We start from the raw sequence: 19,972 nt of genomic DNA, 5'->3' as shown, positions 1-19,972 counted from the left end.
GGAGCCAGAGCCGAGCCTCCACCTGTCTCAGCAAGCCGGCGAACAGACCAGGGTCGAGCCTCCTCCAATTTCGGCAGAACGACAAACACGCACAGCGCAGGTCGCGCCTGCCTCCTGACAATCCTCGACGTCACCGGCTCCTCATACGGAACCTGCCTTCCTCGCAGATGAAGCTGCCCTGTCTCCGGCCGGTCAGTGATCCATCCACAGCAAGGGCAAGCGGCCAGATCCTCCGCTGTCAACCAAGCTCAGAGCCAACCCAGGCAGGCGGAGATAACGATTCTCTGGTGGAGGAAAGCCCAATCCTCAGAAATTCTTCCCTCTTAACACGGGGGTTGACGGGCTAGAATTGAGGGTTGTAGCGCTGCTAGACCCCCCCTCACGCAGCACCGGTGGGAGGGAGAGTCTTAGTATCTGTCGCTAGCCTGTTATATACGAAAGTTTTGTTTCTTGCTCCAGGACTTTAGGTGGTATTATATGAGAATAAGAGTTCATATGCCCTGGGTATTTATATAAGTTCTCAATTTTGAGGGATTTAAGTTTTTTAAGCGATATTACCATGAACAATCAGTCCAATAAGTTGCTGCTGTTTGCAGCCCAGTGCGTTGGTAAGGCACTGTCAGAGTGCTGGGAGTAGGATAAGTTTTTCTTTTCCACTTGCTTAAAAGAGCCACCCAGGACAAGGGTTTGAAGCACGCTGAGTTCTGCTAACAGCTCTTAGAGGGAAACTGAGTACAGGTGTGTGCACGTCCTTGCACCTGTGCTCCTCCCACCAGCCTCTCTCTCTAGGGCATGCCTAGAGCATACCATTTTAAGCAACTTTCTAATTTACTCCTATTATTAATTTTTATTTGTTCTCTTGCTATCTTTATTTAAAAAGCAGGAATGTGATGCATAGGAGCAAGAGAACGAAGAAAAATTGATAATAGGAGTAAATTAGAAAGTTGATTAAAATGCATGCTCTATCTGAATCATGAAAGAAAAAATGTGGGTTCAGTGTCCCTTTAAAAGCAAGTATTCAATAGCATGCCACTGCACTGGACTTCCACTTAAAGGGACGGCCTACTTGAAAATTTTCATTGTTTAAAAAGACAGATAATCCCTTTTTCTTCTAAAGATGTGGTGAGTCCACGAGTTCATCTTAAAGGGACACTGAACCCAAAAAAATTATTTTGGGATTCAGAGAGAGCATAACATTTGAAGCAACTTTCTAATTTACTCCTATTATCAAATTTTCTTAATTCTCTTGGTATCTTTATTCAGTGTCCCTTTAATTACTGTTGGGAATACCACTCCTCGCCAACAAAAGGAGGCAAAGAGCACCACAGTAAAAACTGTTAAGTATCACTTCCCTACCCATAAACCCCAGTCATTCTCTTTGCCTCTAAGTGCATGGAGGAGGTAAAGTTTAGTGTGTAATAGCATGGTATAGCCCTACACTACCCTACACTAAATTACAAATAGTCTTTAAAAGGGCCTTTTTGCGGGGCATTGCACCAAAGTAATCAGCTCTTTTACCTGTAAAAAAAAAAATACAACCCCCCCCAAACATTAAAACCCACCACCCACACAACCAACCCTACGCTAAAACCCACCCCAATCCCCCCTTAAAAAAACCTAACACTAACCCCTTGAAGATCACCCCTACCTTGAGAAGTCTTCACCCAACCGGGCCGAAGTCTCAACAAAGCCGGCAGAAGTGGTCCTCCAGACTGGCAGAAAATGGTCCTCCAGATGAGCAGAAGTCTTCATCCAGGTGGCATCTTCTATCTTCATCCATTCGCGCGGAGCGGCTCCATCTTCAAGACATCGACGCAGAGCATCCTCTTCATACGATGTCCAACTGAAGAATGAAGGTTCCCTTTAAATGACGTCATCCAAGATGGCGTCCCCTTCAATTCCGATTGGCTGATAGAATTCTATCAGCCAATTGAAATTAAAGTAGGAAAAATCCTATTGGCTGATGCAATCAGCCAATAGGATTGAGCTTGCATTCTATTGGCTGATTGGAACAGCCAATAGAATGCGAGCTCCAATCCTATTGGCTGATTCCAGGTATTGGAAAGGACCTTGACGAGGGTACCTTGGGCTTGTCCCCATTTGGCCAGATGCGGTAACTAACCTTTCCATTTTTGCTTTTAAATCTTAGCTGAGAGCTTGTAAGTGAGTGCTGGTGTTTCTCTGTGTGTTGTATTAATTTGTTTTGTAATTTTCCCTATGGTTCTTGCACCCAGACCTCTCTGGGGGCTAACTGCCTGTGGCTCTGGGGACAGCACAGCTTCCTATGAGTGCCAGTGGCAACCCAGGGCAGAGCATGTTGCAGGGTCATGGGATGTGTACCCGGTCCGGTATGAGAGTGCAGTTCCCTTCCGTGTTTTATATATATATATATATATATATATATATATATATAATATATAATATATCTCAAATATAAATACATATACTTTTTTAGGCATGTACTGTGTGTATATATATATTTTTTATATATATATATATATATATATATATATATATATATATGTTAAAGCCCTTTGCAGTCCTTTTTTTAACATCTGAGACCTCATATATTTGAGCCCTTATAACTTTTTTTGTGCAATTTTTTTTTTTAAATATTTTTTTATCAGATGGTATTGTTATGAGTGTAACTGTAGCTTTTTAATCTATTTTGGATGTGTTTTGTGCAAGTTTTTTTGTTTTGCCATAACACCGGGATTGCGTTTACTTTTAACTTGTAATACAAGTGCTCCTTCTGACAAGCGCAAACAGCCGTGATAAAGCCAATATCACTTGTGCAAAATAGTTAGCACCCCACTCGTCATCTGGCCCTAAATAAGTAGCATAACAATCTGCAAGGCAAATTCTGTATAGTCGGGGAAACATAAAACATAAAAAATTGGGGACAGACTTCCCAAATTCGTGACTGTCTTGGAAAAATCGGGACGTCTGATCCCCTTATCATTAGTATGAATGTTGAGAACATTTAAAAAAGCAAGTCTTAAATACAAATATAATATAAGGGAGGTACGGTACATTGTTCTACCCTATCGTTAATTTCTTCTTCAAAATAACAACAGATTCAGGCACACAAGGATTATACAATTTACCATCATTACCTCTGATAGGTACTGAGATATCCATTAAACTTGTTGGTTTCTTTCTGAGTTCCATTATCTCCTTAAACTCAATATTGTTTTTCAAACTGCTCTACATGGAGTCCTCCAGATAAGCTCTCTGTCTTTCAAACTACACTTATTATTTCATAGACACCAGGACTGAAGGATTATCCGGCCTCTCAGAGGGGTCTCATAGGGGTCGATTTAACAAGGGTCGAATGGCCATTGTTCCCCTCGTTTCCGACAGCATACGCTGTCTGCATTTATCATTGCACAAGTATTTCTTGTGAATTGCTTGTGTAATGCCGCCCCCTGCAGATACGCTGCTGATTCACGGCGGATTGATGCCTGCGGCCTCTGCGGCCTCAGAGCAGGCGTAAAAGTCATGGACCGCTGCTTCATAACTGCTGTTTCCGGCAAGCCTGAACAGATTCAGGCACACAAGGATTATACAATTTACCATCATTACCTCTGATAGGTACTGAGATATCCATTAAACTTGTTGGTTTCTTTCTGAGTTCCATTATCTCCTGAAACTCAATATTGTTCCAAACTGCTCTACATGGGAGTCCTCCAGATAAGCTCTCTTCTTTTCAAACTACACTTATTATTTCATGAGACACCGAGACTGAAGGATTATCTGGCCTCTCATAAGGGTCGATTTAACAAGGGCCGAATGGCCCTTGTTCCCCTCGTTTCCATGTGAGCCCTCAGGCTCGCTGGAAACAGTCAGTTATGAAGCAGCGGGCTAAAGAACGCTGCTCCAAAACTTGTACGCTACCTCTGAGGCTGTGGTCTGCAATCTGCCCGATCCAGCGTTATGCTGTCGGCATTCAGCGATGTTTGTCGGACATGATATGCTACAGCGTATCATGTTAGGCAGACATTGGTAAATCTACCCATAGATCAGGTACTACAGGTTCTTGTTGCCCTAGGCACAGGCTGAGGTAGCCTAGATCAACACATGCCCCCTGTTATAACCCAGTAGTTTGCACTGAGCCTATTTGGCAGCAGGATTCCTACTCATTAGAAAATAATTTTCAAGGAGTTTTACACAAGACATTTTCGGATTTTAATCTAATTCAGCAGTCTTGAGCTCTTGAAAACACATTTTGGACTTTTTGAAACTACCTGTACATATTTTGGCTGTTTGAATAACTTTTTTCAGTGTTTAAGTTTTAAGCATGTCTTTTGCATATTAATAAACACAATTGTTTACAGTTTGTTTTTTTAAATTTAGAAATATAGTTGTTTTAAATGATGACACTTGTACTCAACTAAAATATGATCATCACAGAGGCATATTTAACAAATGTCTGTTGGATCTGATCCGACAGTGCGGATCAGGTCCGACAGGACATCGCTGAATGCGGAGAGCAATACGCTCTCCGTATTCAGCATGTGCACCAGCAGCTCTTGTGAGCTGCTGGTGCAACGTCGTCCCCTGCAGACTCGCGGCCACCAGCAGGGGTGTCAATCATGATTCCGGCGATTCCTGTCCGCCTCATCAGAGCAGGCGGACAGGGTTATGGAGCAGTGTCTTTGTGCTGTTTCTGGCGAGCCTGCTCTTGAAGATGGAGCCGATCCGTGCCGGATGGATGAAGATAGAAGATGCCGTCTGGATGAAGACTTCTGCCCATCTAGAGGGACCACTTCTCCCGGTGTCACGCAACCTCCGCTTCTGAGGCTCTGTTGCTGCATTGCTTAGCAACATCCTATGCCTCTGAAGCTGTCCCTCACTCTGCTGACACGCTCTCATTAAGCCGTCCCATTCTGCTGACATCACTCCAGGTTCAAATTCCTGCGTGCCCTTCACCTGATGCCCATTTGTTTTTTCCTTGCTGTGGCTTTGTGAGTACTCATTTTGATACTTTGTTGCCTAATATTCTGTTAACGAGCTTTGCTTTCCTGACCACGTCTCTGTTTAACCCCTTCAAACCTGAGGATACTTTGCTGCCTGATTTACTGTTAACAAACTTTGCTTGCCTGACCACGTCTCTGTTTAACCCTTTCAAACCTGAGGATACTTTGCTGCCTGATTTACTGTTAACAAACTTTGCTTGCCTGACCACGTCTCCTGTTTAACCCCTTCAAACCTGAGGATATTTTATTGCCCTGATTTACCTTTACCCAATCCTTGCCTGCCTGACTACGTTTAATCCTGACCCCTTATCTTCAATCAAGCATCTTTGTGGTATTACTTGGATTTACGTGAGTAACATCTCACCTTGTATTATTCTTTTCCAGTGAGGCTGTCGTGGGGTCAGGTCCTGGTTTATACTCAGTGTGCTAGTGTGTTGTTAATTATCGTTCTAGTATTCGGGTGTGATTTGGGACTTCACCTAACCTGACACCCGGCTTAGATGAAGACTTCTCCCGGCTTCGTTGAGGACTTCTTTCCGCTTCGATGAGGACTTCATCCCCGGCTTCGTTGAGGACTTCTTTCCGCTTCGTTGAGGACTTCTCCCGGCTTCATTGAGGATGGATTGTCGGGCTCTTCAAAACTGTAAGTGGATCTTCATGGGTTAGTATTAGTTTTTTTTAAGGGTTTATTGGGTGGGTTTTATTTTTAGGTTAGGGGTTTTGGGCTGCAATAGAGCTAAATGCCCTTTTGAAGGGCAAATGCCCATACAAGTGCCCTTTTCAGGGACAATGGAGAGCTCAGGTTTTTTTAGTTAGGGTTTTATTTGGGGTGTTGGTTGTGTGGGTGGTGGGTTTTTACTGTTGGGGGGTTGTTTGTATTTTTTTTTTACAGGTAAAAGAGCTGATTTTCTTTGGGGCAATGCCCCCACAAAAAGCCCTTTTAAGGGCTATTGGTTGTTTAGTTTAGGCTAGGGTTTTTTTTTATTTTGGGGCTTTTTTATTTTGATAGGGCTATAGATCAGGTGTAATTAATTTAAATATCTTGTAATTTGTTTTTATATTTGTGTAATTAGTGTTTGTTTTTTTGTAATTTAGGTAATTGTATTTAATTTAGTTAATTGTATTTTAATTTAGGGTAATTGATTTAATTGTAGTGTAAGGTTAGATGTTAGTGTAACTCAGATTAGGTTTTATTTTACAGGTAAATGTTTATTTATTTTAACTAGGTAGCTAGTAAAATAGTTAATAACTATTTAGCAATTATTCTACCTAGTTAAAATAAATACAAACTGCCTGTGAAATAAAAATAAACCCTAAGCTCAGATACAATGCAACTATTAAGTATATTGTAGCTATCTTAGGGTTTATTTTTTAGGTAAGTATTTAGTTTTAAATAGGAATTATTTAGTTATCAATTGTAGGTTTTATTTATATTTATTTTAATTATATTTAAGTTAGGGGGTGTTAGGGTTAGACTTAGGTTTAGGGGTTTAATAGTATAGTGGCGGCGACGTTGGGGCGGCAGATTAGGGGTTAATAAATGTAGGTAGGTGGCAGCGATGTTAGGGACAGCAAATTAGGGGTTAATAATATTTAACTAGTGTTTACGATGCGGGAGTGTGGCGGTTTAAGGGGTTAATATGTTTATTATAGGGGCGGCGATGTCGGGAGCGCGGCAGATTAGGGGTTAATATTTTTTATTTAGTGTTTGCGATGCAAGAGGGGCCTTGGTTTAGGGGTTAAAAAGGTAGTTTATGGGTGTTAGTTTACTTTTTAGCACTTTAGTTATGAGTTTTATGCTACAGCTTTCTAGTGTAAAACTCATAACTACTGACTTTAGAATGCGTTACAAATCTTGCGGGATAGGCTGTACCACTCACTTTTTAGCCTAAAAAAAAGACTTGTAATACCGGCGCTATTGAAGTCCCATTGAAAAAAACTATACGCAAATTGCGCAAGTTGATTTGCGTAAGGCAAAAAAAAGTGTAATGTAAAACTCGTAATCTAGCCGAATGTATGTATATTATAAACCAGTATTTATTTCAGACAAAAAACTAGCGAATCAGTAAATCGGGACGTCTCCCTTAAAATTACATGTATAAAAAATAAGTATATATACTCCTTATCACAATCTATAAAAACTATTTTTATAATCGCACAAGAGTAACAGTCATTAGGTGTTTAAAAAGCTTTTTCTGAAAACTTTTTAGAGATGCTGAAAAACGTTGAAAAAGATGTTGAAAAACCACCTGTGTATGCCTTACATACAGATTCTAAACAAACAGTCTCACATACAGGTCTAACGACAGACAAGCAGTCTTAGGGGTCTATTTATCACGCTCCGAATGGAACTTGATGCCCAGTGTTTCTGGCGAGCCTGAAGGCTCGCCAGAAACACAAGTTATGAAGCAGTGGTCTAAAGACCACTGCTCCATAACCTGTCTGCCTGCTCTGAGGTGGCGGACAGACATCGCCGAAAATCAACCCGATCCAATACAATCGGGTTGATTGACACCCCCTGCTGATGCAATGATAAATGCCGACAGCATATGCTGTCTGCATTTATCGATGTGCGGTGGACATGGTTCGCTATAGCGGATCATGTCTGTCCCGCACAATGATAAATGGACCCCTTAGAGTGTGGGATGCTTCGTATAGTTGGTAGTATGAATGGTGTCAATAACAATGATATTTCTCATTAAGCAGCTGTTTAAAAAAAAAAAATTGTGTACCTGATTGGGAAACTGGTTTGCCTGCCAGTTTATAAATTTGGGGCCATATATTTAAATTTCACACACCGACCATATACTATAATTTCAAAAGCAAATAATTTAGAAAAGGAATAACAAACTTTGTTATGTTTGCTAGAATGCACCCACACTGAGACTAGAAATCTAGTGGTTTTCCACAAGACATATACATAACTTTATTTATTTTCATTGTGTAATAGTAGAAGGACAGTCCTCACCTCTACTTCTTTTTCAGTCAGTGGCGGGGCACTGCAAAAGAAGATGGATACAATTAATTTGACAATGTTATGAACAGGAGGGGAAAAAATAAAAAATAAAAATAGAGACAGCCTTTCAGCTTTGAAATAGTGAAACACATCCCCGAGACAAGATACAGGAGCAATAGAGTTTGGTGAACATTGATAAATGCCCGACAGCATACGCTGTCTGCATTTATTATTGCACAAGCAGTTCTTGTAAACTTCTTGTGCAATGCCGCCCCCTGCAGACTCGCGGCGGAAATTGATGTCTGCGGCCTCAGAGCAGGCGGAAAAGTTATGGAGCAGTGGTCTTTAGACCGCTGTTTCATAACTGCTGTTTCCCACAAGCCTGAAGGCTTGCACGGCAAACAGGTGCATTCAGAGCTTGATAATTCGGCCCCTGGTGAATTTTGCTTTTTATGGTGAGCGTGTAGGGTGAAACTCCTGACCACGCCCTAACCTAAAGTGCTTAGGAACACCCAGAGTCAGCCCTTGTTCATGTCTGCAAGGTCCCTGAGAAACCTTCTGTTCTACCCAGTGAGTCATGTGACATGTACAGACATTTACATAATGTATAGGTTCTTATTTCTTGTGCAACATGTCATGTATTGGGGCACCTAATGCAGCTATAGATGCTAATAGCATGAATCCCCAGTAATGAATCTATAAAATGCATAGATAAACCGATGCTCAATGACTTTTGAACAGGATTTTAGAGAGATCATGAATGATAGATTTAGAGAAAAACCTTTCTGCAACCTGATGAGCAGCTCTAAAAAGTCAGGGCATTATTTTACTTTTTTTCTTTGCATTAAATTATTAATATTATTTATTTGTAAAGTGATGCAAATTCTATAGCACTGCTCATTATGCTATGATAGTCGCTCATAGTACAACAGTGGGTTTACATTGGGCTTGACAAGTTCAGGGATCTATGGCTCCTATTGTTTTTTTCTACTGACTCCTTACATTTTTAAATTGCGTTACACTCACATATATTTAAATATAAATTCCTTCCTTAGCACTTATTAAAAATGGAGTGTAACTGTCTCTTCAAACTATGGATTGCTCCTAAGTTTTTATTCAAATTTGTCAACCCTTATGTTTAAAGGGACACTGTACCCAAAAAAAAATATTTTGTGATTCAGATTGAGCATGAAATTTTAAGCAACTTTCTGTTTTACTCCTATTATCAAATTTTCTTCATTCTCTTGTATCTTTATTTGAAATGCAAGAATGTAAGTTTAGATGCCGGCCCATTTTTGGTGAACAACCTGGGTTGTCCTTGCTGATTAGTGGATAAATTCATCCACCAATAAAAAAGTGCTGTCCAGAGTACTGAAACAAAAAAAGCTTAGATGCCTTCTTTTTCAAATAATGATAGCAAGAGAACGAAGAAAAATTGATAGTAGGAGTAAATTAGAAAGTTGCTTAAAATTGCATGCTCTCTGAATCACGAAAGAAAAATTTTGGGTACAGTGTCCCTTTAAGTAATATTTATCATAATTAGTAGCTAATGTCATGGTTTGTTCTAGGTATTGACTATTACAATGCCTATTCAAGCAATATGCTAGACGATGGTCCAGTGGATCCTAAGTGACAATGTTTGTTACTTTTTATCATTATCTTGTCTCACACAAAGGGGCCAATTTATCATAGTGCGAGCAGTCGGCATTTATCAATGCCGCCCCCTGCACATTCGCTAGCAGGGGGTGTCAATCATCTCGATCCATTTCCAATGGGGGCGATTGCTGTTGACCGCGCAAGAGGTGGTGGACGAGTTATGACTGCTGCTTCTTAATTCCTGATTCCAGCGAGCCTGAAGATTCGTGCAGAATAAGCGGGTTGACAGCTTAATAAATCAACCCCCAAGATCATTTAGGCCCTATGGTGTCAAAATATCTATATGGCTTCAATTGGCTGCCACATGTAATAGCGATATTTGATTAATATGATTATTTATGTTAATCTGTGTTTTCCTATGCTTTTTTTATTATTATTTTTATTTAGGTTTTTACATAGAGGGGCCAAATTATCAAGTTCTGAATGGAGCTTGATGCCCCTTTTTCTGTGCGAGCCTTCAGGTTCACCGGAAACAGCAGCTATGACGCAGCGGTCTTAAGACCACTGCTCCATAACTTGTCTGCCTGCTCTGAGGCTGTGGACATCAATCCGCTCGATCCTATACGATGGGGCTGATTGACACCCCCTGCTATCGGCCAATTTGCCGCAAATCTGCAGGGGGCTGTATTGCACAAGCAGTTCACAAGAACTGCTTGTGCAATGATAAATGCAGACAGCGTATGAATCGTATCATGTCCGTCCGCACTTTAATAAATTGGCCCCCTATTGCCAGATTACAAGATTTTGTTATTTTCTTACAAATTATTTTTTTGCATTTATATTGTGTTTGGAGCACATTTAGCCCTAACCCTTTATGCAAGGTCTTCAGTCCCGCCAACCTGGCGAGTACAAATTTAGATTGCGCTTGGTGGTGCACGTTTACTTTCAAGCTGTAGCTATATTGCTATATCATATGCACGCTAACTTTAACTTGCCCCTTTTAACAGAAAAAGAGCAAATTAAATGTGTATATGTAAACTTCTGCACAGATATGTTTAGCCTGCAGCTAGGTCATAAGGGTTAATGTAATCCTAAAACCGGTTTTACCAATTGTTGTTCCGTCTTAACGGGACATAAAACCCAGTTTTTTCTTTCATGATTCAGATAGAGCATGTGATTTTAAACAACTTTCAATTTACTTCTAGTATCTCATTTGTTTTGTTCTCTGGGTATCCTTTGTTTAAAATGATACCTAGGTAGGCTCAGGAGCTGCTGATTGGTGGCTGCACATATATGACTCATTTGATTGGATCACCCAATGCATTCAGCTAGCTCCCAGTAGTGCATTGCTGCTTCTTCAACAATGGATACCAAGACAATGAAGCAAATTACATAGCAGAAGTAAATTGGAAAGCTGTTTAAAAACTCTCATCTAGATTATGAGTTTTGCGCTAAACAGAGTGCGAAATTAATGCCAAAAAAGTTGCGTTATTTCACTCTCCATAGCGCTGCCATTACGAGTTACTGAAAAGCCTCCTTGTGCGTAAGATATGATGGCGTTAAGCTCCATACCACACAAAAGCCAAGGGCTGAGTTTACGTGCTCGTGTACCCTTTCCCCCATAGACATCAATGGGGAGAGAGTGTTAGAAAAAAAATCTAACACCTGTGATCACGGAATGGAAATCGCCGTAACGCAACCCCATCGATGTCTATGGGGAAAACAAAGTTACGTTTAAACCTAACACCCTAACATAAAACACAAGACTAAACACCCCTAATCCGCCGCTCCCAACATCACAACACCTAAAGTTATTAACCCCAAATCTGCCACTCCCGGCATCGCCGACACTATAATAAAGTTATTAACCCCTATTCTGCCGCTCCCGACATCGCCAACGCTATAATAAAGTTATTAACCCCTATTCCACTGCTCCCCAGCATCGCCAACACTATAATAAAGTTATTAACCCCTAAACTTACGGCCTCCCACATCGCCCCCACTAAATAAACCTATTAACCCCGAAACCTTCGCCTCCCACACGCTACCTCTAAATAAACATATTAACCCCTAAACGTCCGGCCTTCCACATCTTCGCAACAAAATAAACCTATTAACCCTGAAACCACCTGCCCCCACATCACAAAACACTAAATTAAACTATTAACCCCTAAACCTAACACCCTCCTAACTTTAAATTAAAATTTACAATATAACTGTATTTATATAAATAAAAACTTACCTGCGAAATAAAAATTAACCTACCATTAAACTATAAATTAACCTAACATTACTATTCTAATAAAATAAAAAAATACTACCAGTTAAAAAATCTAAATTACACATTTAAAAAAACCTAAGACTACAAGAAAAATTAAAAAATGTAAAATGACAAAAAATAATAAACACTAAATTATGAAAAATAAAAAACACTAAGCTTACAAAAAATAATAAACGAAATTAACAAAAACAAAAATAATTACACCTATTCTAATACCCCTATAAAAATAACCCCCCCCCCCCCGAAAATAAAACACCCCCATGCCTACAATAATCTACCAATAGCCCTTAAAGAGGCCTTTTGTAGTTAAACAGCTCTTTTACCTGTAAAAAAATACAAAGTCCCCCCAACAGTAAAACCCACCACCCAACCAACCCCTGAAAAAATAAAAAAAACTTAACTGTAAAAAAATCTAATCTACCCATTGCCCCTAAAGGGGCATTTGTATGGGCATTGCCCATAAAAGGGCATTCAGCTCTTCTTCATTGCCCTTAAAATGGCATTTAGCTCTTTTTCAAATTGCCCAAACCCTAATCTGAAAAAAAAACACACCAAAAAATAAAAAAATACCTAACACTAACCCAGCAATATCTACTCATGGTTCCTGAAGTCCAGACATCCATCTCTATCTAGGCAGCAAGAAGTTTTCATCCAGGCGGCGACATCTTCCTCCATCACAGAAGCGTCTTTTATCTTCATCCCGGTGGAGCGGCGAAGACATCCAGCGAGGAGCGTCCTCTTCATACGATCCCCGCTGTACATTGAAGCTTCAATGCAAGGTAGCCGTTTCAAAATGTCGTACCTTGCATTCCTATTGGCTGATTTGATTCTTCAAATTCAAATCAGCCAATAGGATGAGTGCTTCTGAAATCCTATTGGATGTTCAAAACAGCCAATAGGATGAGAGCTACTCTAATCCTATTGGCTGTTCAAATCAATGCCCATGCAAATGCCCCTTTAGGAAGAATGAGTAGCTTAGGTTTTTTTAGAGTTAGGTTTTTTTATTTTGGGGGGGTTGGTTGGTTGGATGGTGTGTTTTACTGTTGGGCGGACTTTGTATTTTTTTACAGATAAAAGAGCTGTTTAACTTAGGGCAATGCCCTACAAAATGCCCTTTTAAGAGATGTGGGGGTCCGGCGGTTTAGGGGCTAATAGGTTTATTTAGTGGCAGCGATGTGGGAGGCTTAGGTTTAGGGGCTAATAACTTTATTATAGTGTCGGTGATGTCGGAGAGCGGCTGATTATGGGTTAATAGCATTATTATAGTGTCAGCGATGTTGGGGCGGCGGTTTAGGGGTTAATAGGTAGTTTATGGGTGTTAGTGTACTTTGTAACATTTTAGTTATGAGTTTTGTAAAAAATAGTGTACTTTGTAACATTTTAGTTATGAGTTTTGTAAAAAAAATTTGTTACACAAAACTCATAACTACTGCTCTCAGATGGCGGTATGGATTGTGTCGGTATAGGCTGTGAGAATGTTTAGAAGGTGTTAAACTGAAATTATAATAACCAAATTGTAAGATTAAAAATGTAACAATAATGTAATATGTGACAACTATATTTTAATATTCTTCTTCTGCTGAATAGCTACATTTTCTTTCAGTTTCACTTCCCTTTAAAAGAATAAAAAAATAATAGAAAAGGAAATCTTTGCCTTAATTAAACAAGGCCACAACCTTTCATTTTGCAGGGTCATGAATATGACATGTGTCTGTGACTAAACATATAATGGTGGTTATCACAGTACCTGTTGGGCAGAGATCTATCAACTCGTAACTTGCGTAATAAGATATCAGGGATATTAGGCATCACGTCAGAGTCTCCTTTTCCTTCCTCTTCATCAGCAGATGAATGAACAGGGGATGAACCTGACAAAATACAGGCAAACAATACATTTTAACACTCAAGTATTTATATTGAAGCTTACATCTTAGGTTTTAAAGGGAGGATCTGCTTCAAGTGAAAGTCAATCCTAGCGTTATACAAACGCTAGGATTTACTATTGAAACAAATAAAGGGCACTTTCATTTATGAGGTATAAGATACTTCATCTAGAAAGCTCCTTTATTTGATTCAATTGATTGCCGCTCCTAGCTCCTACAGCAGCCCACGGCTAAAAAATTTTTTTTGCTAAGAGGTGACGTTTTCACCTCTTAGCCAATAGCCGTGCGGTAAATCCGGCTTGGAGCCCATGGGAGCCGGATTTACCGCACGGCTATTGGCTAAGAGGTGAAAACGTCACCTCTTAGCAAAAAAATTTTTTAGCCGTGGGCTGCTCTAGCAGCTAAAAATGGCGATCAATTGAAACAATGGAGCTTTCTACATGAAGTATCTTATACTTCATGAATGAAAGTCCCGTTTATTTGTTTCACTAGTCAATTCTAGCGTTTGTACAACGCTAGTATTGACTTTCACTTTAAACTTAAAGGGACATGCAAGCAATTAATTGTTCTAAGCACCCTTAAATACAGAAGAATTGCATAATCAACAAATTAATTTTAAAAAGAAAATGTGTATGACACCTACTCTGAATTTTAAATGAGTTGTAGATTTTTTTTCTCGCAAATTTGAAACTTACTTCCATGTGACAGCCATGAGCTAATCCCAAACGTATATACAGTACATGTATTCTGTGAAATGCTGCACATGCTCAATATATAGGAGCTGGTGCTTCAGAAAGTGTGCATATAAAAACATTGTGTTGCAGAGACTATGCATTAGATATGGAGGAGCCGAATTAACAAGGGCCGAATGGCCCCTGATCCCTCTGTTTCCGCGCGAGCCTTTAGGCTCGCCGGAAACAGCAGTTAAGAAGCAGCGGTCATAAGACTGCTGCTCCATAACTCGTCTGCTGCCTCTGAGGCTGCGCACATCAATCTGCCCGATCGTATACAATCGAGTTGATTGACACCCCCTGCTAGCAGTTGTGATTTATCTTGGGTACTTTATAATATATAGATTCTAGTATTTCATTCTAGAATATGTAATAGAGAGTTGAGTATTTTATCAGTGCTTTTCCAATAATATTAAAAGGACCATTTAATTATTTTTACATGTTAAATAAATAATATTAATTTTTAAAAGATTTGTGCAACTATATTGCTTATTTATTTTCTTTATATATATATATATATATATATATATATATATATATATATATATATATATATATATATATATATATATATATTATATATATATATATTATTTATCATGGAATTGTAGCACCATAATTTGTATGTTCTGTAACTAATTTATAACATAGTGGCAACAATTCAGCAATATATTTGTTATTGATTATTTTTTATTTAGTCCTCTGCGTTAAAAAAAAAAATTCACTGCACACTAAAGAACATTTCAACAGCACATATGACTTTACAATCTATCTTGAAAGATTTTGGGCTAGATTACCAGTGAGGCACAAACGACTGTGCTAGCATTATTGCGATTGTACATACAGTCATGGCCAAAAATATTGGCACCCCTGCATTTCTGTCAGATAATGCACCACTTTGCCCAGAAAATTGTTGCAATTACAAATGTTTAGGCATTCTCATGTTTATTTCTTTTGTTTGTATTGGTATAACAAAAAGTGGAGACAAAAAGCCAAATCTGACACATTCCACACAAAATTGTTGGCACCTTCTCAAAATTGTAAGAAATAATTGCATTCCAAGTTTGTGATGATCCTGTAATTTGTAATTAAACTCACCTGTACTCAATTAACAGGTGCTGACAATATAGAAATCACACCGGCAACCAGTTAAAATGGTGAAAATTTTACTCAACCTTTCTGTTGTGTGACTCTGTGTGCCAAACTGAGCATGGAGAAGAGAAAGAGCAGCAAAGGATTGGAGAACAAAAATTGTGGAAAAGCATGGACAATCTCAAGGTTACAAGTCCATCTCCAGAGATCTTAATGTTCCTGTGTTTACTGTGTGCAACATTTTCAAGAAGTTTACAGCCCATGACACTGTAGCTAATCTCCCTGGACGGGGACGAAAGAGAAAAATTGATCACAGATTGCAACAAAGGATTGTTTGAATGGTGGCTAAAGAAACTCTATCAACTTTGAGACAAATTCAAGCTGACCTTCAGGCACAGGGTACAAATGTGTCAGCTTACACTATATGTCGCCATCTGAATGAAAAGGGACGCTATGGAGGAGACTCAAGAGGACCTCACTGCTGACACAGAAACATAAAAAGCCAGATTGGAGTTTGCCAAAACTTACCTGAGGAAGCCAAAACCTTTTTGGGAGAATGTGCTGTGGACAGACGAACCTAAATTACATCTTTATGGTAAAGCCCATCATTCTACTGTTTTCAGAAAAAGAAATGAGGCTTTTAAAGAAAAGAATACAGTCCCTATAGTCAAACATGGTGGAGGTTCACTGATGTTTTGGGGTTGCTTTGCTGCTTCTGGCACTGGATGTCTTAACTTTGTGCATGGCATTATGAAATCTGAAGAATACCAAAGAATTCTGTGGTGCATTGTAGGGCCCAGTGTCAGAAAGTTGGGTCTCTGTCAGAGATCCTGGGTCTTACAGCAGGACAATGACCCAAAGCACACACCAAAAAGCACCTAGAAATGGTTTAAGACAAAGCGCTTAAGAGTACTGAACTGGCCAGCAATGAGTCCAGGGTCACTTTATTATAGTGCGAGTGGACATCATACGATGTAGCGCATAATGTCCGCCGCACATCGATAAATGCCGACAGCGTATCATTGAACCAGCAGTTCTTGTGAACTGCTGGTGCAATACCGCCCCTTGCAGATTCGCGGGCAAATGGCCGGTAGCAGGAGGTGTCAATCAGCCTGATCATATTCGATCAGGTTGATTTCTGTCCGCTGCCTCAGAGCAGGTAGACAGGTTATGGAGCAGCGGTCTTTAGACACGGGGCATCATACGGAGCTTGATAAATTGACCCCCAGATCTCAATCCCATAAAGCATCTGTGGAGAGATCTCAAAACAGCAGTTGGGAAAAAGGAACCCTTACAATCTGAGAGACCTGGAGCAGTTAGCGAAAGAAGAGTGGTCCAAAATTCCAGTAGAGAGGTGTAAGAAACTCATTGATGGTTACAAGAAGGAATTGATTTCAGTTATCTTTTCTAAGGGGTGTGCTACCAAATATTAAATTGAGGGTGCCAATAATTTTGTCCAGTCCATTTTTGGAGTTTTGCGTGGAATGTGTCAGATTTGGCTTTTTTTCTCCACTTTTTGTGTTATGCCAATACAAACAAAAGAAATAAACATGAGAATGACTAAACATTTTTGTAATTGCAACAATTTTCTGGGCGAAGTGGTGCATTATCTGAAAGAAATGCAGGGGTGCCAATATATTTGGCCATGACTGTATATACTAATGTATTTATATATGTATTTACAGTCATATATACACATACATCTATATGTACACACATATAGACATATATATATGCAATATTCATATTTAATAAAGATTTTAACTATGTATTTACTGTAATAATTTCACATTTGCTAATTTGCTAATATGAATATGCTGTTGTTTTCACAGTGGGTTTTTTTTTCAACAATTTTTTTTTCTCCATTGACTTTTATGAGGAATGCAAAAATGTGTTTTTTTTTCTACTTTTTATACATGCACATGTACGCGATAATCTTAGTTAGGATTTTTGCGCTAGTCGGCTAACCGCTTGCGCAAAATATTTTTTTAACTTGTAATACGAGCGCAAACCGAGTAGCGCAAAAAGCTTAACTCTAGCAAAGTTTTTGTGATCACGAAAATGCATTTTACCGCACCGCTTGTAATCTAGCCCTTTGTTAGCTAGGAAACACCTGTTGAACTCCTTATGAATCAGCAATAGTTTTTTTTTAGGCTGAGAAACATTTTATACATCTTTGTTTTAATAAATTGTTTCAACTCCACTCGCGGTTTACACCGTGGCGTATATTATAGTTCATACAAATTTGTGATATATCTGATGGTATTTTGTACAAATTCATATTTATACCTATGTATATATAGATGATTACATATAGGTATAGATATATACAGATATAAATATGAATATCTATTTAAAAATACATAGAACATATTACCCTATGTGAAGAACATTGTAATGTGAAATATTTTCAGTAAATACACAGTTAAACACTTTCGGCGAGATTACGAGTTTTTGTCGGTAATGGTGTGCGGTGCTAACGCTCCTTTTTTCTTACCGCTCACTTAAGACAACGCTGGTATTACAGGTTTTCTGCAAGCCGGCGTTAGCCTCAGAAAAGTGAGCGTTGAGCAAAATTTAGCTCCACATCTCACCTCAATACCAGCGTTGCTTACGGTAGCAGTAAGCTGGCAAAACGCCCTCATGCATGATTTCCCCATAGGAAACAATGGGGCTGAGCTGGCTGAAAAAAAACCTAACACCTGCAAAAAAGCAGCGTTCAGCTCCTAACGCAGCCCCATTGTTTCCTATGGTGAAAGGAATTTTATGTCTGCACCTAACACCCTAATATGAACCCCGAGTCTAAACACCCCTAATCTTATACTTATTAACCCCTAATCTGCTACCCCCGCTATCGCTGACACCTACATTATATTATTAACCCCTAATATGCCACTCCGGACACCACCGCCACCTACATTATACTTATGAACCCCTAATCTACTGCCCCCAACATCGCCGACACCTACATTATAGTTATTAATCCCTAACCTGCCCTCCCAACGTTGCCGCCACTATAATAAATTTATTAACCCCTAAACCTAAGTCTAACCCTAACCCTAACACCCCTCAATCAGAATTAAGGTAGGAAAAATCCTATTGGCTAATGCAATCAGCCAATAGGATTGACCTCGTATTCTATTGGCTGATTGGAACAGCCAATAGAATGCAAGCTCAATCCTATTGGCTGATTGCATCAGCCAATAGGATTTTTCCTACCTTAATTCCGATTGGCTGATAGGATTCAATCACCCAATCGGAATTCAAGGGACGCCATCTTGGATGACGTCACTTAAAGGACCAGTCATTCAGTCGTCGGCTTTCAGATGAAGAGGATGCTCCGTGTCGGATGTCTTCAAGATGGACCCGTTCCGCTCAGGAAGGATGAAGATAGAAGATGCCGCCTGGATGAAGCCTTCTGCCAGTCTGGATGTCCTCTTCTGGCCGGATAGGATGAAGACTTCGGACCCTCTGGAGGACCACTTGTGCCCGGCTGGGTGAAGACGGCTCAAGGTAGGGTGATCTTCAAGGGGGTAGTGTTAGTTTTTTTTAAGGGGGGATTGGTGGGTTTTAGAGTAGGGTTGGGTGTGTGGGTGGTGGGTTTTAATGTTGGGGGGGTATTGTATTTTTTTTACTGGTGAAAGAGCTGATTACTTTGGGCCAATGCCCCGCAAAAAGCCCTTTTAAGGGCTATTTGTAATTTAGTATAGGGTAGGGAATTTTATTATTTTGGGGGGCTTTTTTATTTTATTAGGGGGATTAGATTAGGTTTAATTAGTTTAAAATTCTTGTAATTCTTTTTTTTTAAAAAATAGGATTAATTTATTTAATTATGGTAAATTTATTTAGTTTAATTTAAATTATATTTAATTTAGGGGGGTTAGACTTAGGTTTAGACAGGTTTAGGGGTTAATAAATTTAATATAGTAGCAGCGACGTTGGGGTTGGAAGATTAGGGGTTAATAAATGTAGGTAGGTGTCGGCGATGTTAGGGATGGCAGATTAGGGGTTAATAAAATTTAACTAGTGTTTGCGAGGTGGGAGTGCGGCGGTTTAGGGGTTAATACATTTATTAAAGTGGCGGCGATGTCCGGTTGGCAGATTAGGAGCTAAACATTTTATTTAAGTGTTTCCGATGTGGGCGGGGGCTCGGTTTAGGGGTTAATAGGTAGTTTATGGGTGTTAGTGTACTTTTAGCACTTTAGTTAAGAGCTTTATGTTCCGGCGTTAGCCCATAAAACTCTTAACTACTGACTTTTAAATGCGGTAGAAGTCTTGACAGGAGAGGGTCTACCGCTCACTTTTTTAGTCAATCGTAATATCGGCGTTAGGCAAATCCCATTAAAAAGATAGGATACGCAATTGACGTAAGGGGATGTGCGGTATGCTAAAATCGCGGAAAAAAAGTGACCGGTAGACCCTTTCCTGCCTGACTCGTAATACCAGTGGGCGTT

General features: G+C 39.5%; 1 protein-coding gene across 1 annotated transcript in view; it reads right to left on the bottom strand.

The window, feature by feature from the left end:
- The window catches only part of IRAG1 (inositol 1,4,5-triphosphate receptor associated 1), a 306,114-nt gene that overhangs the window by 81,292 nt on the left and 204,850 nt on the right, over window positions 1-19,972 (bottom strand). The window contains exons 9-10 of the mRNA XM_053720588.1: window positions 13,560-13,680; window positions 7,948-7,978 (exon numbers count right to left, since the gene is read on the bottom strand). Coding sequence (XP_053576563.1) covers window positions 7,948-7,978; window positions 13,560-13,680 — 152 coding nt within the window. The remainder of the gene's footprint in view (window positions 1-7,947; window positions 7,979-13,559; window positions 13,681-19,972) is intronic.

The sequence above is a fragment of the Bombina bombina genome, chromosome 7 (genome assembly GCF_027579735.1).
Source record: "Bombina bombina isolate aBomBom1 chromosome 7, aBomBom1.pri, whole genome shotgun sequence".
Classification (NCBI taxonomy): Eukaryota; Metazoa; Chordata; class Amphibia; order Anura; family Bombinatoridae; genus Bombina; species Bombina bombina.
This window is presented reverse-complemented; position numbering and strand designations above follow the sequence as displayed.